At 37.1% G+C, this 13,209-nt stretch overlaps 1 protein-coding gene across 5 annotated transcripts in view; it reads right to left on the reverse strand.

Annotated features, from left to right (window-relative positions):
• The window catches only part of RAPGEF6 (Rap guanine nucleotide exchange factor 6), a 228,136-nt gene that overhangs the window by 134,310 nt on the left and 80,617 nt on the right, over nucleotides 1–13,209 (reverse strand). For all 5 annotated transcript variants that reach the window (XM_060093317.1, XM_060093318.1, XM_060093316.1 and 2 more), the window contains one exon: nucleotides 12,446–12,589. In XM_060093317.1, coding sequence (XP_059949300.1) covers nucleotides 12,446–12,589 — 144 coding nt within the window. The remainder of the gene's footprint in view (nucleotides 1–12,445; nucleotides 12,590–13,209) is intronic.

The raw sequence follows: 13,209 nt of genomic DNA on the forward strand, positions 1-13,209 counted from the left end.
GCAAGAATATACAATGGAGAAAAGACAGTCTCTTCAGCAAGAGGTGAAGAGAAAAGCTGGATAGCTACAAGTATATCAGTGAAATCAGAACATTCCCTCACATCATATGCAAAAATTAACTCAAAATGGTTTAAAGACCTTGATATAAGACATGACACCATGAAACTCCCAGAAGAGAATATAGGCAGAACATTCTGTGACATAATCATAGCAATATTTACTTAGATCAAACTCCAAAGGCAAAAGAAATAAAAGCAAAAATAAACAAATGAAACCTAATTAAACACAAAAGCTTTTGCACAGCAAAGGAAGCCATCAACAAAACAAAAAGACAACTTACGGAATGGGAGAAAAATATCTGCAAATGATGTGACCAACAAGGGGTTAATGTCCAAAATATACAAACAGCTCATACAACTCAGTATGGGAAAAAAAAAAAAAAATCAAAACATGGGCAGAAAACCTAAACAGATATTTCTCCAAACAAGACATACAGATGGCCAACAGGCACATGAAAAGGTGCTCAACATTGCTGATTGTTAGAGAAACGCAAATCAAAACTACAATGAAGGGCTTCCCTGGTGGCGCAGCGGTTAAGAATCCGCCTGTCAATGCAGGGGACACAGGTTTGTGCCCTGGTCCGGGAAGATCCCACATGCCACAGAGCAATTAAGCCCATGTGCCACAACTACTGAGCCTGTGCTCTAGAGCCGGCAAGCCACAACTACTGAGCTCGTGTGCTGCAACTACAGAAGCCCAAGCGCCCAGGGCCAGTACTCCACAAGAGAAGCCAGCACAATGAGAAGCCCGTGCACCACAGCAAAGGGTAGCTCCCACTTGCTGCAACTAGAGAAAGCCCACATGCAGCAACAAAGACCCAACACAGCCAAAAAAAAAAATAAAGAAAGAAAGAAATAGAAGAAGAAAAAAAAAGAAAAACTACAATGAAGTATCACCTCACACCAGTCAGAATGGCTATTCTGAAAAAGTCTACAAATAATAAATGCTGGAAAGGGTGTAGAGAAAAGGGAACCCTAGTACTCAGTTGGTGGGAATGTAAATTGGTGCAGCCACTATGGAAAACAATATGGAGGTTCCTTAAAAAACTAAAAATAGAGCTACCATATGATCCTGAAATCCCACTCCTGGGCATATATCTAGAAAGGACAAAAACTCTAATTTTAAAAGATATATGCACCCTAATGTTCATAGCAGCACTACTTACAAGAGCCAAGACATGGAAACAACCCAAGTAGCCATCAACAGATGACTGGTTAAGAAGATGTGAGATAGATAGATATATAAAGAGAATATTACTCAGTCATAAAAAGGAATGAAGTATTGCTATTTGCAGCAACAGGGATGGACCTATAGAATATTATACTGAGTGAAGTAAGTCAGAGAAAGACAAATATTAAATGATATCACTTACATGTGGAATCTAAAAATAATACAAATGAATCTATAGGCAAAACAGAAACAGACTCATAGACACAGAAAACAAATTTAAGGTTACCAAAGGGGCTGGGGCTCTGGGTCAAGGGAGGAACAAATTAGTAGTATGAGTAACAGATACAACTACTCTACATAAAACAGATAAGCAACAGGATTTACTGTATAGAACAGGGAATTATACTCACTATCTTGTAATAACCTATAATGGAATATAATCTGAAAAAAATAACTGAATCACTCTGCTGTAAACCTGAAACTAACATAGTATAAAATAAATAAAAAAAGAAAAAGATTTTTGCTATACTACCTTATCTAGATCAACTATCAATATGTAGAAATCTGGCCAGATACATACGTTTCATTTAAAAGTAAAGTAAAACATCTTAATACTGCATTTTCTGAGTTGCCTGAAACATATCCATTTTAGAAAAAAACAAAACAAAACGCTATTACTTTAAGAAATAGCATATGCAAGTAACATGACCAAATATCATTCTCTAACGCAGTCTAATAGTTAAAAAGTCAGTTTTGTCTAAGTGGAATCAACTTAGTCCTCCCCCTCCCATGAGCTGCCAAATCTCTGACAGTATTCAGTAAGATAACCACTTAAAACTAGCTAAACAAGTCTTTACATGTGAAAATGCCAAACTCGGAGTCATCAAATGGACAGAATACCAAGCAGTGTGCCTATTGCTTTCTGGTCCAATCAGGAAACCAGTATATCCTAGAGAGGACAACCCACAGCTACCAAGAGAAAATACGGAATCTCTCTAGACTTCACAACGTGACAGTAAAAAAATTTGAGAAAAGAACACACTACAGTTGAGACTAGAGTAAGCAAGTAATCAATACACACACACAAACTATGCATTCTGCCTCATACAAGGAGAACCAAATAGTCCAATTAAAGATACTTTAATTAAGCAATTCAACTTAGAATTTTTTCTAAATAAACCAAGATAAGGGCATATATAACCACAAAATTACTTAGCACTTTATTTAAAAAAAATAAAAAACTAGGAAAATCTACATGACCAAATACTGGGAACCGAGTAAATAAATTATGGCAATTCTTACAATGGAGTACCACAACACTATTGAGAATAATGTTGTTAAAAAAAAGTAACATTCAGGGGCCTCCCTGGTGGCGCAAGTGGTTGGGAGTCCGCCTGCCGATGCAGGGGATACGGGTTCGTGCCCCGGTCTGGGAGGATCCCATATGCCGCGGAGCGGCTGGGCCCGTGAGCCATGGCCGCTGAGCCTGCGCGTCCGGAGCCTGTGCTCCGCAACGGGGGAGACCACAGCAGTGAGAGGCCCGCATACCGCAAAAAAAAAAAAAAAAAAAAAAAAAAAAAAAAGTAACATTCAAAGATGTTCACATTATATACATAAGTTTTTAAAAGTTACATATCAGATCATATATTTAAGCTTCATGAAGTTAGCCAAAAAGCTCACATATCTACCTACATGTTGAAAACCATTTTATCCAAGAATATACAAAATGTCATCAGTGGTTACATAACTGAGTGATGGAACTAACCAACTTTTAGTTTTTCAAAAATAGACAAGTTTCATTTGTGTAATAAGGCAAAACTTAAATTAGCTTAAATTAATTAGTGACAGGGAAATTTACTATATAAAAAGAAAAAGTGGGAATTCCCTGACACTCCAGTGGTTAGGACTCGGCACTTTCACTGCCATTGGCCTGGGTTCAATCCCTGGCCAGGGAACTAAGATCCCACAAGCCTCATAGCATGGCCAAAAAAATAAAGAAATCATTAAATAATAAAAACAGAAAATGAACTTTATGTAATTAAAAATTTGAGGACCATGTCATATGTTATTGTTTCATGTCAGAAACAGAATGTGCTCAATCAATGAAATTAGGCAAATGGAACAAACTCCTAAGAGCTGCTTAAATTTAACACTTATTCTAATACAAACAACTCCCTAAATAATCCTCCTTATTCCTAACATGGAATGAATGAATTTCTCTTTCTGACAAACAACAGAACTAAACATACCCTTGGGAATTTGGCTGTCATCAATCTCTAGACACTTTTTATATTTTGGGTGATCATGACTCCTTTGAAAACTTATAAAATACACCTGAATTTATTCTTTCTTAGCCTATCCTTACTTCTTGATTCAACTACTTCTACTTCTCAGTAGTTGAATTACAAAATTAAAGACTTCTGAAGAGGCAGAACACCTAAATAGACATTTCTCCAAAGAAGACATACAGATGGCCAAGAAGCACATGAAAAGCTGCTCCACATCACTAATTATTAGAGAAATGCAAGTCAAAAGTACAGTGAGGTATCACCTCACACCAGTTAGAATGGGCATCATCAGAAAATCTACAAACAACAAATGCTGGAGAGGGTGTGGAGAAAAGGGAACCCTCTGGCACTGTTGGTGGGAATGTAAATTGATACAGCCACTATGGAGAATAGTATGGAGATTCCTTAAAAAACTAAAAATAGAATGACCATATGATCCAGAAATCCCACTACTGGGCATATACCCAGAGGAAATCATAATTCAAAAAGACACATGCACCCCAATGTTCATTGCAGCACTATTTACAAAAGCCAGGTCATGGAAGCAACCTAAATGCCCATCGACAGACAAATGGATAAAGAAGTTGTGGTACATATATGCAATGGAATAATACTCAGCCATAAAAAAGAATGAAATTGAGTCATTTGTTGAGATGTGGATGGATCTAGAGACTGTCATACAGAGTGAAGTAAGTCAGAAAGAGAAAAACAAATATCGTATATTAACGCATGTATGTGGAACCTAGAAAAATGGTACGGATGAACCAGTCTGCAGGGCAGAAGTTGAGACACAGATGTAGAGAACGTATGGACACCAAGGTGGGGGGGAAACCGCGGTGGGGTGGGGATGCTGGTGTGCTGAATTGGGCGATTGGGATTGACATGTATACACTGATGTGTATAAAATTGGTGACTAACAAGAACCTGCAGTATAAAAAAAACAAACAAAAAACACAACTAATACTAAACTTTCCTTGGGTTATTTGTATGGAAATATGTTAATATAAATGTTTCAAACATTACATGAAATTTCTAAAAATCTTATATGTTCTGGTATAATGTTATAAGTCATAATTCTAGTTATTACTTTAAAATGTATATCTCAGAAATAACTAAATTTCCTTGTCAACTGCATTATTATGAACTTTCATCAAATCTTTAACTGTGGTCATTTTTAAGTCTTTTGTCATTTACAGACAGTTCTGGGTATACTCTGATGCTTTTGCAAAAATGTTCCTATAAAAGGGTTTCATCTTCAAGGAATTAATGTAAAAGACTCTGACAAGTACAGGTTTCTGGTAACTGACCGTACTGCTAAACTGAATAAGCATTTTCAGAACTCTAATGGAAAACTGATGAATTCATAAAAGTGCTAACAAAAAATCAAGATGAAAAAAAAATTAACTACATGGGACTGAGTGAACTGATGAGGATGATTATAATTTTTGTGACTTTCTGTTTGAATTAAAAAAAAAATCTCACAAGGACTCAGAGGCAAAAATTATAGAAATCAATTTTCACTTCAAAGTAAAGGAGCTGTTACAGTGGAGAATTACTGGACTGAAAGTCAATATTATGATATAGTATGAGTGTGTTTCGTGTTTGATAATTGCAACCATTGTTGCCTTTGTTGTGGTCATCCATTTACAATGCTTGGAGTCACTTTATCTCTTATAAAAATAAAATACAGTGTGTGTGTTAAAAAAAGAAAAAAAGAAAAAAAGACTTCTGAAGAAAAAGTTCATGTTTCTTCCAGTGTAACAAAAGTTATTTATTTCATCATCTTCTTTTTCAATATTTGCATGTGAAAATGTACCTTTAACACTTGGATATATTTCTGCACTGGCACACAGTAAGTATCACTGTCCCACACCTCAAGGGAAGAACTGACATATTTTTATTTCTTTTGTATGCCTTACCGCATAAGAGAAAAAAAGCTCCCAATGAGTCTATTTCCTGGGTTCTCAGGACTCAAATATATACATATATCATTCAAGCAACAAAAACACTAAGAAAATTCACAAGTAGGTCTAAAAAGATACATTAAGAAAATTCTCTTACACCATTTAAACAAAAACAAATCCTGCACTGGTAAGAGTATTTCTACCCAACTCAACATAGCAGAAGCATTTAAAAAAAATTTATAGATATACTTACCTGCCCCAGATTTTACATGTAGAGCCCCAAGTGCTAATATTATCAAAAATATATGTAGATCTTCAAGATGGCAGAGGAGTAAGACGTGGAGATCACCTCCCTCCCCACAAATACATAAGAAATACATCTACATGTGGAACAACTCCTACAGAACACCTACTGAACGCAAGCAGAAGACCTCAGACTTCCCAAAAGATATATATATTTTTTTCCTTTTTCTCTTTTTGTGAGTGTGTATGTGTATGCTTCTTTGTGTGATTTTGTTTGTATAGCTTTGCATTTACCATCTGTCCCAGGGATCTGTCTGTCTGTCCTTTTTTTAGTATACTTTTTAGCACTTGCTATCATTGTTGGATTTGTTTTTCAGTTTGGTTGTTCTCTTCTTTCTTTCCTTCTTTTTTTTTTAATTACTATAAAATTTTATTTATTTATTTATTTATTTATTATTTTGGGGGGGGGGTTATGCAGGCCTCTCACTGTTGTGAACTCTCCCTTTGCAGAGCACAGGCTCCAGATGCGCAGGCTCAGCGGCCATGACTCACGGGCCCAGCCGCTCCGCGGCATGTGGGATCTTCCCAGATCAGGGCACGAACCTGTGTCCCCTGAATCGGCAGGCGGACTCAACCACTGCGCCACCAAGGAAGCCCTAAAATTTTATTTTAATAACTTTATTTTATTCTTTTCTTTCTTTCTTTCCTTTTCTTTCACCCTCCCTCCCTCCCTCCCTTGTTTTTCAGTTTCATTGTTCTTTCTTTCCTTCTTTTTCTTTAATTACTTTAAAATTTTTATTTTAATAACTATTTTTTTCTTTCCTTTCTTTCTTTCTTTCTTTTTCTTTCTTCCTCCCTCCCTCCCTCCCTCTCTCTCTCTCTCCTTCTTTCTATTTTTATCCCTTTTCTTCTGAGCCGTGTGGCTGACAGGGTCTTGGTGCTCCAGCCAGGTGTCAGGCCAATGCCTCTGAGGTGGGAGAGCCGAGTTCAGGACACTGGTCCACCAGAGAACTCCTGGCTCCACGTAATGTCAAATGGCGAAAGCTCTCCCAGAGTACTCCATCTAAACACTAAGACCCAACTCAACTCAACCACCAGCAAGCTACAGTGCCGGACACCCTGTGCCAAACAACTAGCATGACAGAAACACAACCCCACCCATTAGCAGAGAGGCTGTCTAAAATCATAATAAGGTCAAGACACCCCAAAACACACCAGCGGACGTGGTCCTGCCCACCAGGAAGACAAGATCCAGCCTCGTCCACCAGAACACAGGCACCAATCTCCTCCACCAGGAAGCCTACACAACCCACTGAACCAACCTTAGCCACTGGGAGCAGACACGAAAAAAAATGGGGACTACAAACCTGCAACCTGCGAAAAGGAGACCCCAAACACATTAAGTTAAGCAAAATGAGAAGACAGAGAAACACATAGAAGATGAAGGAGCAAGGTAAAAACCCACCAGACCAAACAAATGAAGAGGAAACAGGCAGTTTACCTGAAAAATAATTCAGAGTAATGATAGTAAAGATGGTCCAAAATATTGGAAATAGAATGGAGAAAATACAAGAAACGTTTAACAAGGACCTAGAAGAACTAAAGAGCAAACAAACAATGATGAACAACACAACAACTGAAATTAAAAATTCTCTAGAAGGGATCAATAGGAGAATAACTGAGGCAGAAGAACAGATAAGTGACCTGGAAGATAAAGCAGTGGAAATAGCTGCAGAGCAGAATAAAGAAAAAAGAATGAAAAGAATTGAGGACAGTCTCAGAGACCTCTGGGACAACATTAAACGCACTAACATTCGAATTATAGGGATCCCAAAAGAAGAGAAAAAGAAAGGGACTGAGAAAATATGTGAGGAGATTATAGTTGAAAACTTCCGGAACATGGGAAAGGAAAGAGTCAATCAAGTCCAGGAAGCACAGAGTCCCACACAGGATAAATCCAAGGAGAAACACATCAAGACACACATTAATCAAACTATCAAAAATTAAATGAAAAGAAAAAATATTAAAAGCAGCAAGGGAAAAACAACAAATAACATACAAGGGAATCCCCATAAGTTTAACAGCTGATCTTTCAGCAGAAACTGTGCAAGCCAGAAGGGAGTGGCAGGACATATTTAAAGAGATGAAAGGGAAAAACCTACAACCAAGATTACTCTACCCAGCAAGGATCTCATTAGATTTGAAGGAGAAATTAAAACCTTTACAGACACTCAAAAGCTAAGAGAATTCAGTACCACCAAACCAGCTTTACAACAAATGCTAACGGAACTTCTCTAGGCAGGAAACACAAGAGAAGAAAAACACCTACAATAACAAACCCAAAACAATTTAGAAAATGGTAATAGGAACATACAGATCGATAACTACCTTAAATGTAAATGGATTAAATGCTCCAACCAAAAGACACACACTGGCTGAATGGGCACAGAAACAAGACCTGTATATATGCTGCCTACAAGAGACATCCTTCAGACCTAGGGATACATACAGACCGAAAGTGAGGAAATGCAAAAAGGTAGTCCATGCAAATGGAAATCAAAAGAAAGCTGGAGTAGCAATTCTCATATCAGACAAAATAGACTTTAAAATCAAGACTAGTACAAGAAAAAAGGAGGACACCACATAATGATAAATCCAAGAAGATATAACAATTGTAAATTTTTATGCTCCCAACATAGGAGCACCTCAATACATAAGGCAAATGCTAACAGCCATAAAAGGGGAAATCGACAGTAACACAATCATAGTAGGGGACTTTAACACCCCACTTTCACCCATGGACAGATCATGCAAAAGGAAAATAAATAAGGAAACACAGCTTTAAATGATACATTAAGCAAGATGGACTTAACTGATATTTATAGGACATTCCATCCAAAAACAACAGAATACACATTTTTCTCAAGTGCTCATGGAACATTCTCCAGGAATAGATCATACCTTGTGTCACAAATCAAGCCTTGGTAAATTTAAGAAAATTGAAATCGTATCAAGTATCTTTTCCGACCACAACACTATGAGATTAGATGTCAACCGAAGGAAAAAATCTGTAAAAACTATATAACACATGGAGGCTAAACAATACACTAAATAACCAAGAGATCACTGAAGGAATCAAGAAGGAAATAAAAAACTACCTAGAAACAAATGACAATGGAAACACGACAACCCAAAACCTATGGCATGCAGCAAAAGCAGTTCTAAGAGGGAAGTTTATAGCAATACAATCCTACCTCAAGAAACATCTCAAATAAACAACCTAACCTTACACCTAAAGCAATTAGAGAAAGAAGAACAAAAATACCCCAAAGTTAGCAGGAGAGAAATCATAAAGATCAGATCAGAAATAAATGAAAAAGAAATGAAGGAAACAATAGCAAAGATCAATAAAACTAAAAGCTGGTTCTTTGAGAAGATAAACAAAATTGATAAACCATTAGCCAGACTCATCAAGAAAAAAAGGCAGAAGAATTAAATCAACAGAATTAGCAATGAAAAAGGAGAAGTAACAACAGACACTGCAGAAATACAAAAGATCATGAGAGATTACTACAAGCAACCCTATGCGAATAAAATGGACAACGTGGAAGAAATGGACAAATTCTTAAAAAAGCACAACCTTCCGAGATTGAACCAAGAAGAAACAAAATATCAGCAGACCAATCACAAGCACTGAAATTGAGACTGTAATTAAAAATCTTCGACAAAACAAAAGCCCAGAACCAGATGACTTCACAGGCGAATTCTATCAAACATTTAGAGACAAGTTAACAGTTATCCTTCTCAAACTCCTCCGAAATATAGCAGAGAGAGGAACACTCCCAAACTCATTCTACAAGGCCACCATCACCCTGAGAGCCAAACCAGAGAAAGATGTCACAAAGAAAGAAAACTACAGGCCAATGTCACTGATGAACATAGTAAAAATCCTCAACAAAATACTAGCAAACAGAATCCAACAGCACATTAAAAAAATCATTCACCATGATCAAGTGGGGTTTATCCCAGAATGCAAGGATTCTTCAATATATGCATATCAATCAATGTGATACACCATAGTAACAAATTGAAGGAGAAAAACCATATGATCATCTCAATAGATGCAGAAAAAGCTTTTAACAAAATTCAACACCCATTTATGATAAAAACCATCCAGAAAGCAGGCATAGAGGGAACTTACCTCAACATAATAAAGGCCGTATATGACAAATCCACAGCCAACATCGTTTTCAATGGTGAAAAACTGAAACTATTGCCTCTGAGATCAGGAACAAGATAAGGTTTTCAACTCTCACCACTATTATTCAACATACGTTTGGAAGTTTTAGCCACAGCAATCAGAGAAGAAAAAGAAATAAAAGGAATCCAAATTGGAAAAGAAGAAGTAAAGCTCTCACTGTTTGAAGATGACATGATACTATATGTAGAGAATCCTAAAGATGGTACCAGAAAACTACTAGAGCTAATCAATGAACCTGGTAAAGTAGCAGGATACAAAATTAATTCACAGAAATCACTTGCATTCCTATACACTAATGATGAAAAATCTGAAACAGAAATTAAGGAAACACTCCCATTTAACACTGCAACAAAAAGAATAAAATACCTAGGAATAAACCTACCTAAGGAGAAAAAAGACCTGTATGCAGAAAACTATAAAACACTGATAAAAGAAATTAAAGATGATACAAACAGATGGAGAGATATACCATGTTCTTGGATTGGAGGAATCAACACTGTGAAAGGACTATACTACCCAAAGCAATCTACAGATTCATTGCAATCCCTATCAAACTACCAATGGCATTTTTCACAGAACTAGAACAAAGAATTTCACAACTTGTATGGAAACACAAAAGACAACAAGTAGCCAAAGCAATCTTGAGAAAGAAAAATGGAGCTGGAGGAATCAGGCTCCCAGACTTCAGACTACACTACAAAGCTACAGTAATCAAGACAGTATGGCACTGGCACAAAAACAGAAATATAGATCAATGGAACAGGATAGAAAGTCCAGAGATAAACCCACGCACATATGATTGCCTTATCTTTGATAAAGGATGCATGAATATACAATGGAGAAAAGACAGCCTCTTCAGTAAGTGGTGCTGGGAAAACTGGACAGCTACATGTAAAAGAATGAAATCAGAACAGTCCCTAACACCATACACAAAAATAAACTCCAAATGGATTAAAGACCTAAGGCCAGACACTCTAAAACTCTTAGAGGAAAACAGGCAAAACAGTCTATGACATAAATCACAGCAAGATCCTTTTTGACCCAACTCCTAGAGAAATGGAAATAAAAACAAAAATAAACAAATGGGACCTAATGAAACTTCAAAGCTTTTGCACAGCAAAGGAAACCATAAACAAGACCAAAAGACAACCCTCAGAATGGGAGAAAATATTTGCAAATGAAGCAACTGACAAAAGATTACTCTCCAAAATTTACAGGCAGCTCAATATCAAAAAGACAAACAACCCAATCCAAAAATGGGCGGAAGATCTAAATAGACATTTCTCCAAAGAAGATATACACATTGCCAACAAACACATGAAAGGATGCTCAACATCACTAATCATTAGAGAAATGCAAATCAAAACTAAATGAGGTATCACCTCACACCAGTCAGGATGGCCATCATCAAAAAATCTACAAACAATAAATGCTGGAGAGGGTGTGGAGAAAAGGGAACCCTCTTGCACTGTTGGTGAAATATAAATTGATACAGTCACTATGGAGAACAGTATGGAGGTTCCTTAAAAAAACTAAGAATAGAACTGCCATATGATCCAGCAATTCCACTACTGGGCATACACCCTGAGAAAACCATAATTCAAAGAGTCATGTACCACAATGTTCACTGCAGCTCTATTTACAATAGCCAGGTCATGGAAGCAACGTAAGTGTCCATCAACAGATGAATGGATAAAGAAGATGTGGCACAAATTACAATGGAATATTACTCAGCCATAAAAAGAAACAAAACTGGGGCTTCCCTAGTGGCACAGTGGTTGAGAGTCCGCCTGCCGATGCAGGGGACACTGGTTCATGCCCCGGTCTGGGAAGATCCCACATGCTGTGGAGCAGCTGGGCCCGTGAGCCATGGCCGCTGAGCCTGTGCGTCCGGAGCCTGTGCTCCACAACGGGAGAGGCTACAACAGTGAGAGGCCCGCGTACCACAAAAAAAAAAAAAAAAGAAAGAAAAAGAAAGAAACAGAATTGAGTCATTTGTAGTGAGGTGAATGGACCTAGAGTCTGTTATACAGAGTGAAGTAAGTCAGAAAGAGAAAAACAAATACTGTATGCTAACACATATATATGGAATGTTAAAAAAAAAAAAAAAGGTTCTGAAGAACCTAGGGGAGGACAGGAATAAAGACACAGACATACAGAATGGACTTGAGGACACGGCGAGGGGGAAGGGTATGCTGGGATGAAGTGAGAGAGTGGCATGGACATATATATGATACCAAATGTAAAACAGATAGCTAGTGGGGAGCAGCCACATAGCACAGTGCTTTGTGACCACCTAGAGAGATGGGATAAGGCGGATGGGAGGGAGAAGCAAGAGGGAGGAGATATGGGGATATAAGTAGATGTATAGCTGATTCACTTTGTTATAAAGCAGAAACTAACACCCCATTGTAAAGCAATTATACTCCAATAAAGATGTTAATATATATATATATGTAAATTAAGTATACTGCATATGAACTAAGAAATACACATGAAATGTTCCTAAATATACTCACAGAAAGATAGCTGTTAATGTCCACATCATCAGTAATAGTTTGGCGTTCTCCTTTACAGTTAATTTTCCGAAACCTTCGTCGAGACTGTCTGGCAGGAATTTCTCTTTGTAGAATACTATCTTCATTATCTTTGGAATTCTCTACCTGAAACACATGTTCACATTCCTGATTAAACATCCAATTTTTCCATATTACTGACAGTCTATGGAGTTTTAACAGGTGCATAAGGAGGCTTCATTTACTACTTGCACGAAACTGCCTCAAGAAAACAGTCTGTATAGGACAATGCTCATGACTTCAAAAAGACTAAAGGTGACGTTATTATAAAGATTTGGAGACCACAGTTTCCTTCCAGGAAATAGTCCCTCTTGCTCACATAAACATACATCCTCTAAGTAAAGTCATTTACCAGAAATGAAGGCTGTTAACTACACCTACACATTCAATAATTACAACTTCTGAGTTAGTCTAATTAAAAACTGCCTGATTATACACATATTTTATTTAGCAAACAATCATGGTTATGACCAGTGAATTGCTAAACAGTGAAACAAAAATGCTTTATGCATTATTTTTTGATGTCCATCTTAATGTGTGAAAATAGTCAAGAATAAATAAGGCTGGCATCTTCTAAGGAAGAAGGGAAAACTAACATTTATTGAGGGCTTATAATAGGACAGCATGGATATATATTATACTATTTAGTTTACACAACAGCCCTGTAATCAGGTATTACTATTTCTAGTTTATACATGAACAAAGTA

Source organism: Mesoplodon densirostris, chromosome 3, assembly GCF_025265405.1.
Source record: "Mesoplodon densirostris isolate mMesDen1 chromosome 3, mMesDen1 primary haplotype, whole genome shotgun sequence".
Classification (NCBI taxonomy): Eukaryota; Metazoa; Chordata; class Mammalia; order Artiodactyla; family Ziphiidae; genus Mesoplodon; species Mesoplodon densirostris.